Genomic DNA, 26,759 nt, shown 5'->3' on the forward strand with positions numbered 1-26,759 from the left:
GCTTGTAAGTGTTATGACGTCACAGTACTCGTTGTTTCCTTAGCCGATCATCAAAGCGTTGCTGATCATTTATGTTAAATCGAATATATATTTTTTTAATTAAAAGAATTATTTTTTAAATTAATTTATCGATGTAATATTTAAATGTTATAAATGTATTAAATAATTTTTAAGTAAAAAAGTTTCATAAATAAAGAACAACACTGCATGATTAGCTTTTAAATTTATTATATGAACTTTTTAAACAAATAAAAAGATATATATCAAAAGTTTTGCAAATCTTGTTGTTTTAAAATTTTAAAACAACAGCATTTGGAACGATTGTGAACCTGAAGCAGATCTTGAGGTAGACTCGAAAACGTTTGTTCATCTATTTTATTCGAACTGTACCGGAAATCTAAAGGCTTAGGTGATACTTGGGTTACTTGTGGTTGATTATCACGTTCAACTAATTCTTTTCTACTCATTTTTTCTACTCTCATCTACTGTCACCGGTTTTTCTTTTGGCAGGTGGCTTATGTGAAAAGTAAGCTGGACAATTTGGAAATATAGAAGGATAGGCATCTTTAGTTAGACTGGATGGAATCATCGGAAGCGTTATACGATGTTCCGGTGTGGAGCATCCACCAGCTAAACCGCGTGAGGTTGGTACTCTGTAAAGCGCATGCGCAAATGCGTACAATCTCTTCTTCAAGTTAATATGGAGATACTAGCCTTGCGACTCTTTCTCCGACTAGACTGCCCTCTTTCGGTCATAGGAAGCGACCGGTGCGATGACGTAGTTCTCGAGTCCCATCACGCGATGGCGGGGAGTGGTTGTGGTCGGAGGCTCATAAATGGGAAGCAAAGTGCAGACGTGATCCAAATTGACGTTCAATGACGAGTCCAGCTGGCGACGGGTACTGGCGTAGTGGGGACACTGCAACCAGAAATGGAGAGTCGTCTCCTGCTCTTGGCAGTTAGGGCAAATCGGTGTATCTGTTAACCGACGGGAATATAAAAAGGCGTTTAGGGGGGCTGTTTCCGTACGCAGCCGGGCCAACAGGGTTTCCATACGTCGGCTCGAGGCGTGGTGGTAGTACCATGGGGTAAAAGGACGAAGATGGTCCCGGCGTTTACTTCTCAGTTCCGCAGATGCGTATAATCTGGCTGCTTTACACTATTTAAATATTTTGGCCGTGGAAATTATCCCGTTTTCGACAATACAGCGTTTCCATTGGGAAGCTATCTGAATTTATATTCGAATATACAATAGTAATCTTGTCATTTTTTTCACATGTAGTATAGAAATCTGTAATAAGATACATAATGCGGTTATAATAAAATATTAATTTTAATTAATTCAAAGTACACCTATCCCTCGTTTTACACGGTACTTCTTTTACACGTTTTCGCTTTTACACGGTTTAAAAAATAAATGTAGAAAATAAACTGGCTATGATCAAAAGGAACAATTTTTAACTCTAATCTACATCTATATTCCAATCCACCTTAATTATATGTTATAGTTGACATTTAGGATACTAGGTGACAGTTTTATTTGAATCCGTCAAATAGTAACCGATAAACCGATATAGGGTACTCCCCCATACGCACGAAGTTGCATTCATTGCACATAGTTTTAAACCAGAAAATTTTAATTTTTTATATTCATAAGTAACAAACGATTATATTATTTTTAATTACGTTTTTTACATTACATTACATTACATTACATTACACGATTGCATTACATTTTTATGAATCTTTCAGATTTTATTTTTTGTTCCTTTGTATTTAATTAATAAAAGAATATTTTTTTGCCTTTCAATATTTTTGTTTGGTTTATGTACAGTACCTTTAAAAAATTGAAAAAATTCATAATTAATAAACAACGAAATTATGCGTTTTTTGCATACTTTTCGATTTACACGGTTTTACATTCAAAAAGATACAAATTCGATTTACACGTTTTTCTCAGGAACCTATCTTCCGTGTAAATCGAGGGATAGGTGTACGTTAAAATATGAAAATAATCGCACGATATTTATTTATATTTTAGAAAATACAAGGGAAACGGTGCTTCCACAGCTTCCGTGGACGGCACGCCACTGGCTTTGCATAATAGTACGAGTCAGAAAATGGAAAAATAAAAGTACGTTGCAGAGCCTCGAGACCCAATATCAAAATCTTTCCTGAAATGCGGTGTTATTCATCACTCTTTTATCATGCCGAAGAACAGTTCGTTATTAAAAATATGAAAATTTTATGCTTATTTAATTCCAATAAAATTTTCATTTACTGAATAAATACAGTTATAATAGATCTGTCGAATTTCTACGGATATTTGAATTAAAATTCTGATAATTAATATAAGTTTCGTATCGTATTTAAATTATCCCAAAAGAAAATAATTAAAATCGAAACAATATTTCTCAATTTAAGCCAAAGTAACAATTAATTACTCCTCGTTTGTTATAAATTTTTCATTGTAAAGAATGCATTTTCAGTTTTTCTTGTTTTGATTACTTTATCTGAAAGTGTAAAGCTTTATACACGCGAAAGGATCTCAATTAAAAGATAAGTTTCTTGAATAATGAAGATGGATTTACACTTATCATTAATTTTAGCAATTTTTTAATTTTCAGAACACAAGTGATGCAAAAGGAAAGTTTGTTTTCATTTTTTAACATTCGATGATTGCTTATTTATAATTTCAATTTATATATTAGGCGAAAAATCAATCGAAAATGCTTTAAAGACACGTGCACGATCGTCATTTTAGTGTTTTAGATTTGCCGATTGGAAACTGTGGAAAATTGGATTTTCAAATTGCACTGGAAGTTCTCAATACTTGATTATAGAAGAAAATCCCGTTCGATTGGATATATTTACCTGTCTTATCTCTTATAAATTGAAAACAATGCACAGAATTAATTTTTAATTTCAATTGGAGTGTGCTTCAGTGTAGTCAATGATAAAAGTCGTACTGTTTTCCTCACTTGGAAATAGTGTACCAATCAATTCCAGTTTCATAAAATGTATGAATTCAGAATTTCCGAGATTATTTCGAATATATCGACAATATTTGAATTTGTAAATGTGATGATTCCAGTTTTTCCCGTAATGGCGATTCTGCCTAGTCATTGCGGGTTTTCTTGACAAACAAAAAACTCACGGAGGAGGGTGAGACCTTGACGATGGTTCCGTGCAAGGACGACGCCAGCCAATGGGTAAGATGATGTAAATTGATAGAGGATATGAATTGTATGTAGGTAAAATAAAAACGATTCATAAGGTTTTAATCATTTACTATGTACCGGAAAAGAAATCTCAAATAAAACATTTTCTTTAACTTATAAGAAGCCTAAGAAGATTATTTAAATTAAAACTTAGCATTTAAATAACTTTTTCGAATTTCTAGGGGAGGGCAGCTGCCCCTCCCCCTGGCGACGCCCTTGGTTCCGTGGCTTCCTACAGAATTCCGTGAGTAATATCACCCGGCAGAATAATTTGAAAATGTAATTGATTTTTTTTATGTTTTAGTTTTGAAAATGTTCTTCAGCTTTAAGAATATTAATTTCTTAAAAAGATTCTTAAGCCATCCAATATCTTACATGTAACATAGGCTACAGGGAATACAGAGAAGACGAAAAATCATTTTTCTTTTCTGCATTTGGCATTGTAAGAAGATAATGATTTAAATAAATATATTATTATAAATGTTTTTTTTTAACATTTTTACTTTATTGTTGGGGCTTTTTTTTTTTAACTCTTTCCGCCCTGTGGACACTAAGAGGGCCTCTTTTAGAAGGCCCATTATGGGTTCGGCCAGGCCCACAATGGGGCGACCGGGTGGTGAGGGACGGGGCCCGACATATCCGAACGGACCACCCCCCCGAAAAATTCCTGGGGATTTTCGACCCGTTCGGATTCGATCCCGGGTCCCCCAGAGCGGTAGGCTGCCACCTTGACCGCTCGGCCCTCTATGTATATAATCGAGGTGCTGTACAGTACAGGAGGGTCTAATGATGTGTTCACTTGTTTATAATCGATCAGCGAAAATCGCAACCGTCAATCTCGTAACGGTCAACTCTTTGATAACAGGTGCGTGTCTGGGAATTGTAACGGATAAGTTACGGCGGCGCTGATCGATTATAAACAAGTGAACACATCATTAGACCCTCCTGTACATCATACTTTTCTTGTTAGCAGTAGAGTCGTGCCGGTAATCTATCTAGCTCCTTTCAAGGGAAACGTATTGAAATGAAATAACGTAACTTTGGGCCTGTACCAGAGATTTTTATATAGTTACTCGGAACCTCTTGCCCGTACGATTTTCGTATCTTGTCTCGACTTTCATCTTTTTAACTTCGTAATCGAGATTAATTTGTAAATGTTTAAAAATGGCCTACATAATAATTAGTTTTGTAGCTACTTAAAATACCCAATTTTCTTACTTTTATACAATTAATAATGAAAAAATGTTTTACCTTTGATAAACTATATGAATATAAATATCGGTAATTTTACCTACGTGCACCGTCATGACGGCGGTCGCGACTGTTCGTGCTCCCGACGGATTCCTCCTGGAGGGGAGCCGCAGATTGTATAACATCACTAGAGGTTGTGGCCGACGTTTTCAGCCCAAAACGTGAACGTCGGGCGTCGAGCGCCGCCATGTGGCAATTTTAGAAGGTTGATAATGGCGTTCGCTACGTCTAGCACGGTGAGTAAAAGTTCGGCTTAAACTTCATTTTTTGTTTAATAGGCGGTCGTCTCTTTAATCCGAAAAAATTCGGTAGACTGTCTTACAGCTAAACAGGCTTAAAAACTTTTTTATTGGTTTTTCATCAAATGCATTTCGGACCAGTTTTATGAGTCCTGGTCCCTCATCAGTGCTACAGGAAACAAAGGATGAAAAACCAATAAAAAAGTTTTTAAGCCTGTTTAGCTGTAAGACAGTCTACCGAATTTTTTCGGATTAAAGAGACGACCACCTATTAAACATAAATACAGCTACTAAAAAATTTAATAAAAATTCATTTTGTGTGTTTCGGGTTAAAATTATGACGTTTTTTTTAAAGATGATTATTTAAGCATTTATGAACAATATTGTAAAGAAAAATAATTTTTGGATTAAAATCATCTAATTATTCAATTTTTTTTGCAAGTGATGTGAAGTGTCCCCTCAACAAAAGTATGAGGTAGTATTATCGTAGGTAGGAGACACGACGCTAATTAAAAATAATTATTTAGTGTTATTAAACGTCCTATAAATATTATAGGATAGTTTAATTTGTTTATTTACCTCGCTAGTAACATTTGTGGTTGTTAAAAGGTGTTTCGCCAATTTTTCAACAATATCCTACTGAGGATGGCAGCTTACCTCTCTGGGGAACCCGAGATCGAATCCGAACGGGTCGAACAATCCCCAGGAATTTTTCGGAGGGTCCGTTCGTATGTGTCGGGCCCCGTCCCTCATTCGTCCCATTTGGCCTGCTATAAGAGGCCCTTTGTCCCCATTGTCGGCAGGGCCGGATTTACATAAGGACATTTGGGGCCTGTGCCCAGGGCCCCCACAAAACTATGTTTAAACAATTTTTTTTTTCATTACTGCGAGAGGCTAGTGTGGCCTAATCATGAGGGCCACAGGCAAAGAAAACCAAACCCGGGAAAAAAACCTACGAAACATCGGAAAATTTCGGGAAAAAATTTTACATTGGTGTTTTTCAATTAAATTAAAATAATTCGTTTTACACAATAAAATATACATGTTTACAATAACCTTATTTTTAAATAAAATAAATAACTTCCTAGTTGAAATGTAGTTGAAAGTACAGTACTTTGTGTAAATTTTCTAAATCATCAAATTTGCCTAATCTTAAAGGGGGCCCACCGAATTTGTGCCCAGGGCCCCCGGATTGGTAAATCCGGCCCTGATCGTCGGCCTGCTATAAGAGGCCCTCTTAGTGCCCACAGGACAGAGATAGTATAAAAAAATATCCCGTGAGTCAGTGCACGATGTGAACGTGTGCAGATTGTTTTACTTAGAGTTCAAACGTGTACTTCTGCTTGCCGTGCAAGTTTTGTAAAGTACTATTTTAGTTTACAACGATTATCGACTCTACCGTGTCGGAAACAACCGTTAACCTACCGGGTACTTTACTCGGATTCGCGTTAGCGTGCCAGGCCTGGACTTTAAGCGTGCACCGAATTAAATAAAGACAATATTTGTCAATAGAAAAAAAAACCAAAGATTTAATTAGTCGTTTAGCAATAACTATGTACAATATTTAGTAAAAATCAAACAATAATTTATTCAAAGAAATTCAACAAAGTCAACCCGACAATTCTCAATTCAAATCTATGTCTAACTTAACTCTATTCCCCTTGGGAATCCGACAAAACCAAAAGTTTAACTTATAACAATAATTCTTATAAACTAGAGATCCTAATCGTCACCTCAATATATTCGGAACCTATTTCCTCAAACTCTCAAGACTTTCTCAGACTGTCGATCCAATTTTCGAATCACTTCAAAATCACCTTGGAACTATTCGAGATCCTATCGGACACCTCTCTATTACTGCTGCGAAGCTCACCAAGCTCGTTGCTATCCAGAATTCACCTCTCCGTCTTCACTTGAGACTCGGGATTTATAGTGTGAGGTGACGTCACAATTCTGAATGCGGTCACTCCCCTCATTTACATACTTAAATGCTAACAATAACGTGTTTCATCGTCTGGCAGCCCTTTTTCCGACAGTTTACTCACTAACCTTTTACATTATTTGTTTTTTACAATTTTTTCTGGGACGTTTTTATTACTTAAGGTTTAGCGAGTTTATTTCGTGCTTGTGGGTTCTCCCCCCCCTCTTTCTTGGTGCGGACCTATTCTTTGCCGCTCGGGGAGCGTAAATGTGCGTGAGTCCTCTGGCGCTTTTCTTTCGTCGGTGAGTTGGGTTTTATTTCTTCTTTTTTTAAATACTTAAGGTAAATGGTGAGGAAACCTTCGTCCTAACAAAACATAAGCCCCAAACAAAAATAGAATAATAAGCAAAATAAATGTAAAATAAAAAGTAACGCTCGGACTTGGCTTCCTTACAAGTTTAACGTTTGAACTTCAGTCGCAACCTCTCTACTAGTTATTAGCAAGGTTGAGGCCAAAGTTTTAAACTATCTCCATATTAAACTGGAAGTAGTAGTAGTAGTTTTAAACGCGAAAACATGTACGTCGAACGTTCAGCGCCACTTTCCTGTAAGCCTAGAAGTTTGTCAGTGGTGTTTGGTAAGTCAGTGGAATCATGCTCGACATTCCAAACGCCACTGTCAAACTTCTAGGCTTACAAGAAAGCGGCGCCGAACGTCCGACGTACACGTTTTCGCGTTGAAAACTTTGGCCTCAACCTCGCTATTGATTCACGGTAGTTCTTGTACACACGTATCAATAACTAGTAACGTTAAACAATCAGCACGAACCGTCACGACCGCCGCCATGATAGTGCACGTAGGTAAAATTCTACCTAAATATCTAAATAGAGTTTGTGGCCAAAGTTCAAACGTTAAACTTGTACGGCAAGCAAAATTACACATTTGACAGCTAATATGTTATTGCCATTTTCGACATAGGGTCAACCAAGTCTGCAGGGACATTGCAGAAGATTGGATACTGCACCACAATAATCCGTCTTCTTGCACAGTGCTATCAATTCAAGAGATTTTGGCCAAGAAAAATTCCCCACACCCACCTCCAGTGCAGACCGTGCAACTTCTATCTATTCCCTACGATAAAATCCAAGTTGAAAGGATATCATTTTGGGATAGTGGAAAACACCAAAAAAGTTCAAAAAAATTGAACCAAGGAACTAAACATCCGTATGGAAAACAAATTCAAGTACTGCTATGGTCAGTGAAAAAAAACTTTGGAACCACTGTGACCTCGCAAGGGTTGTACTTTGAAGGAGATTTTTTTGTAATTTGATGTAACTCTTCTATGTTTTGAAATAAAAAAACAGTACACTTACTTTTCATATTTTGCACTTTTAGAAAATTCTATCATACAAATATATTCTACACTATTCAATTTTGTACAGTATTCAAAATCCAATACAGGTATTCCTCACTTTACGACCGAGTTCCGTTCTGACGACTATGTCGTTAAGCGACTTGGTCGATAAGCGAGGAGCTTGCTCCGGGAATATAGGATCGTTGTAAAATTATACAAATTATGCAACAAACTTAAAATTTATTCATAAAAAGACTATTATAGTACACGCAAGCCTATTATAGTACGCTCAGTGCGCATGTCACCATTTGCCACTAACCGACACTCAAGCTGAGAAAGGGGATTCCCCGAATTGAAGGTCGAAATTCGATTGGTCATTAAGCAGATAGGTCGTAAAGTGCAGTACCCGTATTAGCTAAAGCCCTAAATTTCTTATATTTCATATTTATGAAATTTATGGCCTTAATTAGTGGGATATGGAATTTGCATTACAGTAATACCCCGAACTTACGCGATAGGTGGGACCGAGCGATAACCGCGTAAGTCGGGGTATAACTTCGCATATAAATACATACAAATTATTTTTAATTGGGGCCGGAGACTAAAGAAAACAATAAATTAGACATATGTCTAAAGAAAACAATTATACACATGATAATACATATGTATAACAAATTATATTATTAAAATCGTAAACCGAAGTTATTTTGATGTAAAAGGCTTCATAAAATCGAACAAATTCGTCTGACGGCTCAAAGATTTTTTTACTTCCGCAAAATTTCCTCGTAGCATGCTAATAATTTTTTTATTTCTCGTTTTGTAAAAGAAATGCGCTCTTCGTTGGAGTCTATATTTTCTAAAATTTGTAACCCCTTTTCAATTAAACTAAAGTAGTTAAATAGATGACAGTTTTAGACTTCAAGGCGTTATACCCGTCGGTCAAACTGGAACCTTGTTTCCGTCACTTAAGGGATCTCCTGTTTAGCACGATCAAATCCCCAGAAAAGAAAAGAAAGCAGACTTTAGAGCTAGCGCATCTTACTACTATTTCATCTATATTTAACTTTAAAGGCATCACGTATGTACACGCAACAAAAAGGCGTAGCTATGGGCAGCCCACTTGCAGGTATGTACGTTATGTGAGCTGATTCTAAGAACACCAGAGAATGTTGTGCCGAAATACGAAACGCAGATGCTTATTTATGCAAGATACGTCGACAATGTGGTTATATTCTGGAAAGTTAGACCCAACATACAACAATTCGTAAAGGACATCAATGACAACAAGTTCGGCCTCCAGATCGAACTCGAGCAAGAAAACGATACGTCGATACATTTCTTGGATTTATCCATACAACTTGACAACCAAGGAGGCTTTCGTACTAAAGTCTACAGAAAACCCACTTACAACCGTATATTTATCCCATGGATCTCCCATGACCCACCAGCATATAAATTCGCAGCCTTCCGAGCGCTGGTTAAATGAGTGCACTCACATTGTAGCAACATCCAGGACAGAAGAGAAGAGCTGAAATATATATATAAACTAGCTAAGACGTATGGGGTCAATATCAAGGCTCTTAATAGCCAAGCCAACACAAGCAACAAGGGGAGAAAGGCTGCACCTAGTACAGAAGAAGTTACTATGGTGGAATATAGGGCACCTTTTGAGTAATATCTTTAGACGTATCAGAACCGCCACAAATAAAAGAATAATTTATAAAAGGAACCCTATCGTCTACCAACTATTAAGGGCAGATAAAGATGAAGCAGACAGGAACACACTTCCAGGAATCTATAAAATCCCCATTACAGACACAAGGCGACAAAATTAATTGATTTATATCGGAGCTACCTGAAGATCTGTTAAGGAAAGAATATCAGAACACCAGAGAAACAAACAACCCTGCACGGCGCTGGCGACTTACGTCTTAGCTGACCCACAAGAAGTCAAAGTAGAATGGGACCAAGCAAGACTAATACAAATAGTTCATGATACGAAGCACCGGCGATACGCAGAAGCACGGCACATTTGCGAAGCCAACCAAAAAGGTCTTTCCATCAACTTCCTAGAATCAACTAAAGTTTCCACAGCTTGGACTTCAAGCTTCTTATAAACGCCAAAAACTCATTTAGGGGAAGAACCCAGCAACTTAAATGCATGTAGCCCTACTCTATGCCTTAGTTACGTATTAATTGCAGGTTTTTGTTTTTCATTATTTTTCAGTATGATCTTATTATAGTTTTGTACTGTTATTTCTATTTTTATTTTTACTTATGTATTCTTAATTATCTAGCAGCCGTTGATAAAAACAGCGCAAGTGGTTGCAATAGACTATTTTTAAAATAAGTTCGAAAATGCAAATTTTCTAAGTGCTCGATTTTAATTTTTTCTTGAGAAAGGTCATTCAACGTGATCGAAAATGTTAGAGGATAATAAATTTGGCTGCTCATTTACAAGGTGTTGTTAGTTTGTTTTATTGATTAGATATGCAGTCTTTGATGTGGTGTAGTTCAATGCTTGCCTAGCATCTTGCACAATCTAAAACCATTACTACAAGACAACAGCAGTATAGCTACATCATCATTCTTTTTTATAATAATCTATCATAACAAAACTATATGTAAAGACAAAAATATGACAATTTCAGAGAATAAATGCAGTCATAGAAAAATTATGTTAACAACAAACATTAACAGGATTTTAATGACAGTAAAAATTTCCCATTCTGTTATAAGATACAAATTGTCATTAACAAAAATCATATAAAATCATAATACAATTATATGAATATATTCAAACAGTAGAACATGAAAACTGTACCATAATTATTGTACAATTAAGATTTTAGCAGAGTGTATCATTTCACAAAATTTTCATTCAATTTCAATTAATTTTACATTAAATCTTTAACACATTAGTGATTTTCAAATAGGCTAACAACTTTCTGAATGTTTCCATCTAGATATCTTTGGATAGATGCAAATATATTCTCTGTTTATGTCCAGAAACTCAAGCTTTTCTAAACAGAATCTTTTAACACAAAGTGGCTGCCAACTTATTTTCTCTTCCATTATTGAGAGTTATTTGTAATGTTATTTAACTGCAGTACAAAGCAGACATTTTACTGGAATTTAATATTATAGCAATATTTTACTCCAACATATCAGTATTTTTAATGTATTTGAATGAAGTAGGAACTTAATTTTATAATTATGTTCTTATTTAATATTTGTGTTAAGATACTGTTACTGTCTATTACATCTCAAAAAGTAAAAAGACAATACCAAATTTATTTTCTCAAAACTAAAATTTCATTAAATTATTATTACTACTAGAAAGTAAAACAATTCCCAGTCTGTTTGAGAAATTGACACTCTGCTCTCATTATTTGCTAACATAAAATACATATATTGAAACAGCTGAACATAAAGAAAATTTATTCTCTTTTATGCCGGATCGTGTTCAAGGCACTTACTTGTATTATTGAATTTTAAAATATTATTTTATTTCAATTGGAGAATGAGAAAATGTTTCATAAATATTAGCAGAAAAATTTGTCAATTCTTCAAAATATAAAAGTGATGATGTGAGAGAGTCCCGTTCATTAGGTTTGTGTTTCTGCATTACCTGACGAATTCCAGGTAGTACTTTAGCCAACGGAATAGCTATACTGTCTGGATTCTTAAACCCATCGCAGTTTAAGTGAATATAACATTCAGTTAGACGATCCATCAATTTTGCAAATCCTTGTTCCAGACAATGCGACATTACTCGAGAAAAATCTGCACTTTCAAGTACATCCTTGGTTTCATTAGTCATCTGAGCAATAATGGAATCATTACTTGACAGCAACTCTAAATTAGGACTATTGTACACATCCATTGATAATACATAATAAATAGTAGCAGGAATGAATTCTTGTTCAGAACAAACACTATTTTTGATACTATCCAATATGATTTGAAAATCTTTTAACAACAAGGTATGCTTTAAGCTGATGTTTCCAATTGCAGATTCTACTATGTTTTTTATTGGAATGGTCAATTCTTTTATTCCAGAATTAAGAAAATAATTGACATGAGAAAGATACTTTTGTTGAATTTCTGGTGAGGCAATAATTTTATTAACTTTCAAAGAATTTTTCTCATTTTCTAAATCATTATACATATAACCTCCAATTATGCAAAGTTGAATTCTTAAAACTACAGTAAACAAACATTCACAATATAATTCAGCAATTATTTCTGAGAAAATCAAAATTTTCAAATTGTCCCATATTTCAATTTTATTTGGAGGTCCAGTTTTCAAATGCTCAATTAATGCTTCAGAATTAAATAAATTTAACACTCTTTCACGAACCTTGCATACCATGGACAAAATAGTTGAATCACAAGTTTGAATGGTACCTTTAAAATGGTGATCTCGTTTCATTTTATCAAAAAGTTGCCTAGTTTGCTTTGTTTCCCATTCACTTAATTTAAATCCTACATATCTCTGAATAAAAAATAAAGCTCCAATTACACCTCCAGTTACAAGGAATTTTCTTCTGTGACGTCTAAAAAAGCTGCATATATTCTTCCACATTTTTTGTCCTCTTTTAAGAACCTGTAAGAAAATAATTTTAATATGATAAGTTTTATTTAATTTCTTTATATAAATAAGATTTTCATTGATAATTCAAAATGAAATAATGAAATATTGTACAATACTTAGAATTTCAGAATGCTCTAGAAATTGATGAACTGGAAATATTTTTATTTAGGCTTAAGGTTAATAACTTGTATGAAATTTAGAACAAAATTTCTTCTCCAGTGCTATTGAGAGATTTTGGTAGTCACACTTGAGCGATTTTAGAATGATGTTTCCAAAGCTAATTAAATTTTTATTACAATCTAACTTCTCTAAAGCTCATGCTTATTCATGATCTTGGAGAAGTTTTAATGAGAATAACAGTAAAATTTATATAAAATTCTATCCTTATTGAGTTACTTTATCTCTGAGCATTGTTTGTAATTCAGATACATTACTGCACAATCTCAATAATAATAATAAATATTAGGGAATACTAAACTAAAGCAAGTGTCAATATTGCAAACTGTGTATGAACTAGCAACACCCGTGCAAGACTGAAGTGAAACAAGAAGAGACCTGTTGTTCAGTAGCCTGCCAAGTTATGGATGAGTGAACAAGTTCATGTATAGTCTTAGATTAGAATAAAGTTTAATTCTAAGTTAAATGACTGCCTCATCATTGTTCTAACAACAGTTATGGGCCCAGAAACAGAAAATTAAGTATTGAAGATTTGAATTACAGGAATTAAAAGGAAATAGATTCACGAAGCGTACAAAAGAAAAATAGCAAGTCAACTAGCTATACGAATAGAACCATGTGTAAAGAAAACTTCAATACATGGAAAATACAGATGAAGGCACTTCTGATCAAAAATGATTCATGGGAATATGTCAGTGGAAAAAGAAAAAAACCAGAAATTATAGGCTACTTGGAGATGAAAGTATAACAAAGGCAGGAGAACAATGGGACACAGCAAACTCAAAGGCAACTTGTGATATAATTCTTGCCATAAGCCCAGCACAATTAAAACAGACAAAAGAATGTGAAACCTCACATAAAATATGGAAGAAGCTACATAAAATTTTCGAATCAAAAGGTCCTGTGAGAAAGACTAAGCTACTAAAGAAATTAATTCTCAAGAAAACAACACAGCAGATCACGTAAGAGACTTTTTCGATATAGTAGATAAGTTAAAAGAAATGGAAATTTCCATAAATGAAGAACTATTAACAGTACTACTGCTATAAAGTACACCAGACTTGTTTGAACAATTTCAAATCACTATCAAAACACAAGAGAAACTCCTTTCACCTTTGTCTTCATAATTTAAACTTCTTTCACCAGAACCACTGAAAATAAAGCTAATAGAAGAGTATAAGGCAAGAAGACAATAATGATGGTTCGAAGAATTCGGGTGCACTGTATATAAGCAAACAATGGACAAAACAATCGGAAAATAAGGGACCATTCAGATTCAAATGCCGTGAATGTGGCAAAATAGGCCATAAGGCATAAGAATGCTGGGACAGAAACAAGCAAAAATCATATAGAACTATGACTACAAGCCTAACAACATGAAAACAGGAGTCATATAATGCTAATATTACAGCAAATGAAGGCAAAGAAAATCTTAAATGGTGTCTACATTCAGGTGCTTCATCACACATGTGCAATGATAAAGCACGATTTTCTAATGTTGAAACACTCCACATAAGTAAATTAAATTTGGCCAACTCATCTACAATGGAAATCAAAGGAAGTGGTCATGTAATAATTGAAACAAAAGGCAGATTTCAAGCCAAATTAGAAAACACACTCCTTGTACCAGAACTAAGGACCAACCTACTGTCAGTTGGGATGATAACTGATCATAGATTCGGTGTACTATTCCAAAAGAGTCAGGCAACTATTATGGATCCGAAAACCAAAAGTGTACACTTTGCAAGCATTTAAAGAAGGAGGGCTATACTATGTGAAAGAAAGGTGGGAGGAATCTAAACTCTCTCAAACAAATGTCAATGAAATGAAAATGTGGCACAAATGATTAGGTCACTTAAACGAAAGGGATGTGTGGCACATAACCAACAACCTAACAGTCAGAGGACTAAATATAAGATGAAAAGAACTCAACCCCTGTAAGAGGGAAACAAACCAGATAACCATTTCTGAAACGAAATGAAGAAGAACAAAAGAAAAATTTAGAAAAACAGGCTATCCAATTTAACTTGCAGATTCAAGAGTTTGAAAAACAACTGGAAGAAGAAATGGAATTGACAGCAGTTTTACAGGAACATCGAAAGAAACAGACAAAAGACATTGAACACTTCAGAGACAGTTGGAAGAATTATAAGTAATTCGGTGTTTCAATCCAATGGTCTAACATACAATCGAGGGGTGTCCCAATGGGCAGTCCGATGTCCGGGAACTTGTGTGAGTTAGTAGTGAGGCAACTCGAGTCCAAGACCCTCTCGAGATTCATGAAGGAGATCCTGCTATACAGAAGATACGTGGATGACATTATTATTGTATAGAAGACAACACTGAACTTAGCACGATTTGTGGAAATGATGAATGATAATCCGTATGGTCTGTCAGTCGAAGTGGATCAACGCAGCAACTCTAATGTACATTTCTTGGATGTGGATATCAATATCGAGACACACAACATCCACACCACAGTATATCGTAAACAGTGTGCAAGCCCCATATACATCCCGAGTGACTCATGTGACCCATTCCAATACAAAATAGCCGCCTTTAGATTGTTGGTCAGAAGAGCATACACTCATTCATCTACTCAAGAAGCACTTAGAAAGGAGTTAAACCACATTGGGAAGATTGCTGAGATGCACAGCTACCACAATGTTATCCCAAAAATATCGGAGCACCACAGAAAAACACTAATGACCCACAACACACCTACAATGGCACAGGGTTACAACCAAGACGTGGATGTTGAGAGAATAGCAATCACATACAACCTGGCCTTGAGATCTGTATACATGGCTATCGCTAAAAGATGTAAGGTCATCATTGCATATAGGAGAGGCCCAACTATTTTTGACATGTTATGTAATGGAAAAGACCCATCTGACCAAAGTAGATTATCGGACATCTACCAAATCCCGATGAGAGATGAGAGAGTCAATAGGGATTTGATCTACATAGGTTCAATGAAATGCTTGATGGGAATCAGAATTAGAGAACACACAGCAGATATACAATATAACAGAGCCATCACATCACTTGCGATATATGCTTCTGACCTGGGCATTACTGTGGAGTTTGCAGGGGCAACGCTAATAGTCAAAACAACCCGGATGGATCACCTCAAGTGGCTAGAAGTGATGGAGATACATAAGGTGCAAACTACAACGACATGCATTAATTCCCATGAAGAAATGGCTCTTTCGCTTGCTTGGCAAGCCTTATTGCAAGATGATGCTTAGGGATTTGTTTGGGGTCTGAAGAAGCATGAGGACATGTAACGGTAAAAGTAAAAAAAGAATGCAACGTATGAATAACTAAATACGTACGAGAAGAGTAAATACGATTCAGAATGATAGGGAACACGACAGATACAGCGCATGTGCAATGGACATTACACAATCAAACTATCATCGTTCAAATTTGTTTTTAAAAATTTCGAAACGGTGTTATAGAAGAAAGAATCCAGCCATTTTAACCCGAAGAAGGACGTGGAAGGTGTTTGGAAAACATTTGTTGATTTATTTTTCATACCGGTTACAGGCTCGAGTGAGTGAGTTTTATTTATCTGTTATACACACCCCAGTGTGTGTGAGGGAGATATAAAAAATAAAAAAGGTTGAGAGGCAGGTTGTGCATCACATGTTGGCATAAACAGAGTAACATGGAGGAATGACAGATGAGTTTCAGTGGATGTGAGATCTTTCACTATTCAAATGGTGTAAATTTATAAAAATATTTACAAGAACTTTGTTTCACAATTTCTACAAAATTCCTGGACAAAATTAATAGTTCACTTGGACAGTGAGTCAATTCCCGGACTGTCTGGTTGAAAACTGGACGGGTGGTAACACTACCCGTGCAAGACCGCTCAAAACAAGAAGAGACCTGTTATTCACTTGCCTGCCAAGTTACGGATGAGTGAACAAGTTCACACATAGTCTTAGATTAGAATAAAGTTTAATTCTAAGTTAAAGGACTGCCTCATTGTTCTAACAATAAATCTTCAGGCACTCTTTTTCATTTAATTCAAAATATAGAAAAAAACATTCTGTATCACTTGTTAAAAATTTAACTATTAGAGATGAAATAATTTCAGTAATTCTATACATTGTTGTTATCTGAAATTTGTAAAATTAATGAACTTATACACTGTTTTTACAAATAAAAGAAAAACAAAAAAAACTAACTAATAAGATTAACTATATTTTGTTAAATATTTTCCTTCATATAAAATTGGATTATACACTGAAACACAAAGTTTTCAAAAATTCAAGTAATAATGAAAATTGGATTTAAAAAAAAATTATACTTTATGCAATTGAACAAATTAATAAATTTGACCTCAGTGATAAGCAGAAATGCTATTAATATCCTACATAATAATTTAATAATTATTTAATTAATTTAGAAATTAGCAAAAAAGATTGATTCAAACAAGTTTTTACAGGCCAGAGAAACGTTACAGTACACCAGCATAGCATTCTTCTTGATATATACTGTTTTTATTCTAACAAACAGCACACACTAAATCTTTCATCTTGCAGATGCATTGTTTATTAGAGGGCACTTACTATTAGAGGATGACTACTATTTCTATTCTTTGCAAATTGGGTGAGATTATTATTTGAGGGCAGCTATTAATGGAATAAATCTGCTAATATAGTAAAGGTTCTTTAGGGTTATTACTAATACCAGTCAGAAGATGTCTTTAAATCTGATAATATTTAACTTTATTATAACTCAAACAATAATGCAATATAATTAATTCAGATAATAAAAGCACCATTATACCGTATTTACTTGCATATAAGATAAGGTTTTTATTAATTTTTCACTGCTTCAAAAACTTAGGTCATCCTATAAATGCGAGCAAAACATTCTTTGCGTTTTGCAAATAATTTTTGTGAACTGTGTATTTGCATTTTTTACCAGATGCTTACCCTTGTATTTAAAAACAAGTATTTTATCTGGGTCATTTGAATTGTTCTTGTGTATTGTCAGAAGTAAAAATGAATAGCAATAGGGAAAACAAAGCTTTTGAATTGAATTCCAAAATTGCACGGGAGCTGGATATAAGTTTTATCCATTCATAGCCAGTTAATTAAAACTAGAATGATTATTTGGAATATTAGAATTTGGATATACACCATAAATCTAATCTAACGGGAGAGATGAGATTCGAGTGGCAAAAAAACGTTCCCAATTGTCCAGCTTTACGTGAACAAATTATGTTGTCGATTTTACAAGATTTTTCCTTGAAGTTTAAAATGCTAGCACTTTTTGCTGGACAATGTGTGAATTTACGTGCATTTGATATTTTACTTGTGATTAAAAAAATATAATTAGAATTGCATTAATAAATCTAATTTTCTTTATTTTGATCTTTAAAGTTACACCTCATCCTATATGTGAGATCGTCTTATATGCGAGTAAATACAGTATATAGAATATACATCATAACTGTTTAGTTCAGACAGCCAAACACTTAAATAGAAAAAATGTTTTTGAACTCTGTACAGATCATCTTCAATCCTATATATCTGCAACAATCATTCTTTGTTCAAACATAGTTACATTAGCTGATGATGATCTTTAAACAGATCAAAAATATTTATTTTATTAAAAATTATTTGGCTCCATAAACTAAGTAGTTTTGATGTATATTTTATACTCAATATACTCATATAATTTATTTTGATAAATGATAACAGTGACAACACTGAACAGAATGTAAATTTTTTAGTGTACAATGAGGCTTACCTTCCTCCAATAGACATCATGCTTACTATCAAAAAGTACTATATATAACTTTATCTTGCAGCTGTACTGTTTATTAAAATAAATACTGTAATTTAAACTTATAACATAACTAATATTATATAAGTTATAAGGACATTCAGTTATTCTTCAATCATTTAGCTGGTATAGCATAGAAAAACTAGTATTTTGATTATTACTCATAATGGATTTTTATATTCTTAATTCTGTTACTGAACATACAAGATGAATTGCAAGTGACATTTGGTAGTTTTTCTCAAAATCCATTGGAGATAAAGAGATGGGACTAATGACAAAGTTTATAGAGAAGACAGGGAAACAATTTTGGAAACTGGTTTCTGAGATACAGAACAAAATAGGTATTTTTAAATTACAAGTGGTGCTTTTGAGCCATTCTATGGAATGTATGCAACAAAATAAACATCTTTTGTAATAGGTCACATTTTCTTAAACTTAACAGTTTTCAAGGTATTAGCCAGTTTCTGATAAAATCTGATTTCTTTCTCACCCAAAAGTTTCTATGCTGGGAACTAACTTTATCAGTTTTTGTTCTTTATCTTATCAGACAGTTGAACAAGCAGTCTTTGTTGACCTGATGCAGATCTTGTTTAAGATCAAAAATATTCGTCAATTAAATTTCCTTACTGGATGTTACAGGTTTTGTTGATTATGCTTAGCCTTTGAATAAATTGAATTGTTACTTTTTCGAAGGTGTGAAGAAATACCATTTTTGGAATATTCTTTTTAAATGAACTGTGATGTTTATTCTGAAGAAGGCTATTTAAGATAGCTAAAAATGTTAGTTTGTTTAATTTAATTTAATTAAAAAATTTGCTAGAAAAAGCAAGAAAGATGTTCTAGCTTACTACACACAAATTATAAAATATATAAAAATGTTTTCAATGTTGAGATTGCATATAACATTACAAATTTTTCAAAAATATAACATCTTGTAATCAAACCTCATACAGGGTATTCGGAAAGTCATTGTGCAAATTTCTAATCATATTTTCACATTATTTCGAAAAGTTGTGTGGCCTCCACATTCACCAATCTAAATCCACCAGACTTTTATCTATGGGGAACAGCAAAATCTGCAGTGTATTGAGATCATCCAGCACACTGGATGATTTGAAAGCAGTGATAACTGCATTCATTCAGTATATTTCAAGCGAGCAACTGATAGTGGTGTTTAAAACAAAAGGATCCAAATCTGTATTGATGGTAACAGGGGTCACTTTTAACATTGCTCATAGTTGTCATTCATATTTACCTCCTGTATTCTATATTGAAACACATCTGTTAATAAATATGTAAGTGCACAATGACTTTCTGAACATCCTGTACAAGATCAAAAAAAGTTTCCAATATCTTACTGTATCAATTAATACAGAAGTGCATAGTTCTATGCACTTCTACATAGTTTATATAGTTCTATATAGTTTCTGTGAAATATAACATTACTAATTATATACATACTATAACATACTAATTACAATTTATCTATATTTTAATTAGTTTAGAGTCCATAATAGAACTATTAATTCCTTAAGGCCTGAATAGTTTCACAATTTCCCAAATATAGTACTTCCAAGAACTTAACTCAAGATTTTTTTACACCAATATTCAGTTCACTAACACAATTAAAAACTTCAGAGAAGGAGGCATTAAATGAAATTAAAAGAAATATTTTATTTCTGCAAGTGCTTTCGACGTAATTTATGCACATTGTCCTCAGGCAGTTAGAATAACAGAAAGAACTCAAACAAAATATTTAAAATTTTAAAAACCTTAACAACATTAGCAGTTTTGGAACATAACGTTTTAAACGTTATGTTCCAAATATAAACTTTATAATTAAACATTTTTTTAAAACTCGTAAAATAGACGCACATGCACCTTAACACATATAAATGTAAAAACCAATTGGAAGAGCACCATAAGTGCACGTTACATTAAAATATAAATACAAAAATATGTAACACAATTTGTAATAAGCGTATATACATGTAACGTATATTAAGATATATTTAAAAGATCAATGCGCATGCATCTTATGGAGGTGCAGGAAATGACAGTAGAGTTAATGTTGATTTTTTAACCATTTGTATAAATTACTTCAAACTTCAGGTAATTCGAGGGTAGGGGAGTTGCACGGGGAAAGCAGCTTACTGAAGATAGCCTCCCAAATAAACAGCAAGCGCCCCTCCTCACAGCATCTGAGTAGTGCCACTTGATTCCAAAGTGCTGTGTGGTGATGCTGTACCACCAATTTGGAAAGTTTGGTATCGCAATTGCATAGTACAATCGAACGTTGGTGTTCAGATATGCGAATGGCCAGCATTCTGGCGGTTGCACCTATATAATAGGTGTATAGTCCTGACATTAGATTTTCATGGGAATGGAGTAGATACCAGATTTTTCCAGGGTGGAAAGAGCATCCCTATCATTACACAAGATTCATCTCAGACTTGGGTGTGGGGCTATGGGTGAGAGAAAGCCATTTTGCCTACAAATCCAGCAAATCCAGGCTGTGAGGCAGCCACAGTATGGGAGGGAGGAACGGAGTGTTGTCCAATCCCTTGGTTTGTGCAAGGTGGTAGCAGGGAGAGAGACTGTTTAACGCTGTTTTTGACATAGTTGTATTTAGCAGGACCATATCCCGCCATGTGCACCGCTGTGTGGCTGGTCTCTATCTCAGTGTTGATAAGATGTTGTGTCGAAGGTAGTAAGAAAGCCCGTCTGATTAAGGGAGCTATGGCCGCATTAACGTACTGCTGTGACTGGAAGGCCATGGCTAGTATTATGGGGGGCATATTGTCAAACTTGTGGTAGATGGAAAGCCCAGCTGGAATTTGTGGATGTGCAGATCCAAAAAGGCAATTTTTCTCCTAACTTCTTTTTCCCAAGTGAAGTTTATGGAGGAGTACACATTTGATAGTTGTTGTTCCAATATCTGGAAGGAGTCCTCCAAGTCTTGCCATGCCAAAAGAACATCATCTACGTACCTTAAATATACTAAGGGGTAAGCCATGGTGAGGGGAAACTTGAAGACTGTGTTCAAGCTGTCTCATGACTAGTTCTGCTAACACAGCTGACAGCGGCGAACCCATCGACACCCTCTGCTTTTCTAGGTAAACTCTTCCATTAAAGTGGAAGTAGTTATGCTCTGTAATGAAGCGCAAAGCTTCTCAAACCTCTAAGACCTGCTGCACAGTAAAGCCCTCCCTGATAAGTAAGGCGTTGGCAAGCATCACCACCTCAAAGTGCGGTACCGAAGGATATAACGCAATGACATCCATTTTATAGAAGGTGTAGTTATCAGGAGAAAAGCCACCCAGGGTAGCACATAATGTTGCCTTAGCCATGACAGAGGAGGTTGTGACTAGAGAGGAGGAAGGAAGAAGCCCACCCAGCAGCTTAGCAAGTGCTTTTTCAAGGAAGTAGGTGGGGTGGGGCCTCTTATTGACTAAAGGCCTTAACATCCAGCCCTCTTTGTGAGTTTTGGCTTCAAAGAAAAGCCTGGGGCGAGGAACATTGGATGGGGGGTCAGGAGCCCCGAAAGGACGGAAGTAATGCCAGGAAGCGTGATTATCTTCTTTGTTTTTCTTAAGACAGATGGGGTTGGGTCTTCCGGTAAGATAACAGTGTGTGATTGGTTGAGAAAGTCCATGGCCCTACATAAGAAGTCTTCTTCCCTGCATAGGACGAATTTCTTGTCTTTGTCCGAAATTAGAAGCCACGTGTTGGATGTTAACAAGTAACATCTTACAGAATTTTCTTTTAATACAAATATTTCTTTTAATTTTGTTTAACGCCTCCTTATCTGAAGTTTTTAATTGTGTTAATACAACTGTTGGCGTGACATTCAAGCTAAGTATTTAGTATACCTAACAGTTCACTAACCATTGCATAACTGACAGCTACACTTTTTATCTATGTTTTTATTAAAAACAGGATGTGGAATCTTTAGCTGTTAACTTAATATTATATAATATTGTACCCAACTGAAGAGGAATGAATTTATACATCTAAAATGCATATTGGAGTCAATAAAAATGAAATGATAAAACAATCACCTTAAAGCCATTTGTGGTCATTATGATAAGTTTGGGTTTGAGGCATTTTAATGGCCAATGGAAAAGTAACTCAATCTAACACTGGATTAGAAAATCATTAAATTGAAACAAAAAGCTTTTTTTTAAACTTTTTTCATTCTATGGACACTAAGAAAGCTTTTTCTTTAGCAAGTTCATTATGAGTTTGGACAGGCCCATATTGGGTGACTGGATAGTAAGGGACAGGCCTGACATTTCCAGATGGATCATCCCTAAAAATTTTTTGGGATTTTTCAATCTGTCAAGAATCAATTCAGGTTCCCCAAAGCAGTAGGCTGCCAACTTAACTGCCAGGCAATTCAGCCAGTAAAGAACTGTTACAAAATCTCCAATTTGTTTGAATGCATCATATCTGTGGAAATTGTCATGTGAAAACTAAATACATGATTTTAAAATTTAATAGACAATAGATTAATTCTAACAGTTAAAAAAAATTACTTTGAATTAGAAATATTAGAATTAATTTCAAAATATAAAAATGTATTAGAAAATAAACAAATATGGTAAAAAATATAGAGATGAATATAAATAATGAATGTAGAGATGGAATATAACAATTTCAAGGAATTAACACTATGAAGTAATTATTATTTTGTTACAAAAATTTAAAAACTAAATTAAATAGTGGAAGAAAAGGAGAAAATTTAAAAACTTGAGACCCTGTGATATAATTTTCCAACTTCTTGAAAGTTTAAAATCATCATAAAAATTGAACACTGTTATTTTAGGAAGAATTCAAACAGAGCAAGCATTAATTTGTAATTCAAAAATTCACTTGCTGACAGAGGCAAGTAAAATCACTATTCAGATTTAAGAGTTAAACCTAGATTTAATGTGTGGTGAATTTTAAATTGCAAGTTTAGTTAAAATTGATATCATAGATTTAACTCAAAATGGTAAGTATAACAAGGCATGATGGTGTTGACAAACAAGAAACACTCTAGAACATTGTAACAAAAAAAATAATAATAATAATAATTAAAATATCAAAAATACAAATGCTTAAACTTCTTTCAAGTGCTAATAACTTACATAACAGACATGGACAAATGCAGCTCTTTTTGAGTTACATGCAGCTCTTGCTGAAAGTGTTAATTTCTGCTTTTTGTTATTATTTTTACAATTTTATTTCCACAATTTTGTGAAAATATGTAATTATATATATATGTAATGTTTAGTAATTTATTTCCAAGTTGGTGCAATAAATTAAATTGACATTTCAAATCTATTCTTTGAAAACAAGTTCTCGACCCGGATGGGGGACACCCTATCCTTCCCTGCCTTACCATACTATCTGCCACGACAGTACAGAACTGCGACTCCATGCATTTTACAAAACCTACATTTCGGCTCCCACTGAACTCTTGCTTGCCCACCTCTGTTATATAATGTAACAGTTGTCACATGTTTCACTTCTGCAGAGAGGCACTAATTTATATTTTGCAGAACAACATTGCATTATACCAGACTTACATCACATCCTTATAATTTTGTGGGGTAAGAAAATATAATTTGCTATTTATCAGATAAATTCAAGAGGAAAAATTGGCTATTACAGTATTTCACAATACAAACAAAACTATGTTAAATTTAGAAAAAAATACACAAAAAAAATGTTTAATTTTTCCTTTCTAAATTTGTAAATGTTTTCCTTTAATAAATTTTTAAATTTTTATCAATAAAATCTCGTGAAATGTTGGCATTTACATATTTCGATTTCTTTATTATTGGGTTAACTTATACAACTTTAGAATAATATATTATTAACTTGAAAAAAAATATATTTTTTAATATGGAATGACTAAGATATAATCAAGTTTTTGTGAATCATCTAAATTTTATAAAACTACTGTCTCATAGAGTTTTACTATAAATGTAATCTATTATATTCAATTTATACAAAACTTAAATTATATTACCTTAAGTGGATATCCAAAACATCTCTTGCTAGTTTGCTTGCTTCCTCAAATCTCTTGCTTGCTTGCCGCCCTCTAGCGGTGAAGTTAGGCGCTAGCTACGTTGGCTATTTCGCCCCGTGTAGTTGTTTTTCCAGGCATGTGAGTAGAGTTGGTTGGAGAAACAGATGGCGATCTCAATTTGAAGTGCTTGAAAGGTCTAGAAGAAATGTTTGACAAAATCAGTACTAAAGTGGAGGTATTGAAGGAGAATGCACAAGGGGGGAGTGGAGTCATTGGTGGTTCAGGACACTAAGTGAGCAACGTCGAAAAATAAAAAATTGGATGAAAAAATGTTTGTTGTCCGTTGACAGACAAAATGAGATGAGAAAAAGTTAGATTGATTTAGTAGTTGTAGGTATTTTTGTATTCATTAAAAAAAGATCGATAAGGATTGAAGGCAAACGTCTTTCGGGTTTAATTGAAGGCAGTCGCTGATATTGAGGAGATGATTTTTTGTAAGACTGTTATTGGAGAGGATACTTCTGATGTTGTCGAAGTTTTAACTCGTTGAGGCGATTTATGGTTGTCTGTTTTGTTTGGACAGTATTTGCACTGGTCGGTGGTACAGATGTTGCGAGTATAAAGAAAATGGTTCGTAAGCAAAGAGTTGGTTCTTGCGCGGTTGATGAGCACGTTGATACGGCGGTCAATGATGTCAGAAATTGAAGTATCTGATGTGTTAGAAAACCAAGGGTAGAGATAGTTTTTGGAATAGGTATTCCATCTGTTCTTTATGTGTTTCTCGTTGTCGGACTTGAGCGTATTGAGGTCTTTGGGGGTTATGTAGTGGGTGATGTTAGAATTGAGAGGGTTGGTTTTGGCGAGTTTGTCAGCTTGTTCGTTGATGGGAATGCCTTTGTGAGCAGGGATCCAGATAAGTTTGGTCTGAAAGTTGAGGATATGCCTTTGGTTGAGGATGGTGTTAATGATTTGGATTAAGGTAGGGGACTTATCATGTTGAGCGAGGAGAGCCTTAAGAACCGATTTCGAGTCTGTACAAATAATGGCATCTGACTTTTTCAATGATGGATTGCTTGAAGGATTGCATATCCTTCCGCAATGAAAATCGTGGTCTCAGGGTGGAGAGAGAAGTGGGCCATGATGATGTTTTTAGAGTCAACAAAAGCCGCTATCACGGTGTTGGTGGTTTTCGACCCGTCAGTGGCAACTATGGTGTTGATGCTTTGGTGGGCTTCCCATTCCTTAAAAGACTGTTGGATGAATGTATCGGGAGATTGGAATTTTGGAAGGCAAGGTCATCGAGATGGATGTTGTGGTTGGAGATGTTGAACGACTTTGATGAAAGATTGGAAAGTTGAACGCTGTGCAGGAGAAGCCAGGAGCGGGTGAAGTCTTATTTGGGTCAGTAGCGGTGCTAGACAGAAAGCTGCGCAATGTTGAAAAACACTCAAATTTCATTTGCTCTGCATAGTTCGCCCAGAAATGTAACTTCTTTATCATAGTTACGGTTTTGTCAAGTGAGTTGAATACCGTGAGAACTCTTGAAAACCTAAATTTAATTAATTCATTAAAGCGAGAAAAAATATCTGCCAAATACTCAACCTTTTGGATCCAAATTAAGTCTGGAAGACGATTGCCGAACTCGAAAGGATTTTTAGAAAAAAAAAGTTAAGATCATAATGTAGTTCCGTTATACGTGTCAATATTTTATCTCACGAGGCCCAGCAGACTTGTGAGCAACAACAGTGTTGTGTCCGTAAAATAAACGATTACTTGCTAACTTAAATAATTAACTTTATTATAATAGAAATGTAACTGTGTGATAATACAACGTAACGTTGTGCCTCCAGGTCTAAGTGCTACTACAGCTAACGCACGACTGCCGAAGACAAACGAACACGACAAAGGTCAGAAGTGTGGGGTCGCCTGACTAGGTCGAGGGGCAATTCGGTGTGGTTCGGTGTTATGTATGTAAACCTCCAGGGGAGGTTTACACGCATAACAATTCTCCCACGCTTAATAAAATGTTTAAAATTTGTTCGTTTAAAGATTTAGGCGTTGTACTGGCCTTCGTATTCGCGTTGATTGTCGAGGCTCCGATTCATCTGAGTTTGTCATCGTTCGGCTAGACTCTCCCTCTTCCTTCTCTAGGTGCTGTTCGGAAGTTGTTTT

General features: G+C 34.7%; 1 protein-coding gene across 1 annotated transcript; it reads right to left on the bottom strand.

The window, feature by feature from the left end:
* Positions 1 to 10,661: 10,661 nt before the first annotated feature.
* Positions 10,662 to 24,656, bottom strand: Pex3 (peroxin 3). Its single transcript, XM_067273909.1, has 2 exons — positions 24,588 to 24,656; positions 10,662 to 12,595 (listed from the first exon to the last, which is right to left on the bottom strand). Exon 2 carries the CDS (start codon positions 12,572 to 12,574, stop codon positions 11,489 to 11,491), a length of 1,086 nt encoding a protein of 361 aa, XP_067130010.1. The 5' UTR covers positions 12,575 to 12,595; positions 24,588 to 24,656; the 3' UTR covers positions 10,662 to 11,488.
* Between the last annotated feature and the right edge of the window lie 2,103 nt (positions 24,657 to 26,759).

This window comes from Centruroides vittatus, unplaced genomic scaffold, assembly GCF_030686945.1.
Source record: "Centruroides vittatus isolate TY-2023 unplaced genomic scaffold, ASM3068694v2 contig_5, whole genome shotgun sequence".
NCBI classification, from domain to species: Eukaryota; Metazoa; Arthropoda; class Arachnida; order Scorpiones; family Buthidae; genus Centruroides; species Centruroides vittatus.

Excerpts from the sequence above, each read along its gene's own strand:
- Pex3 (XM_067273909.1), bottom strand. The coding sequence starts at position 12,574 with ATGTGGAAGAATATATGCAGCTTTTTTAGACGTCACAGAAGAAAATTC.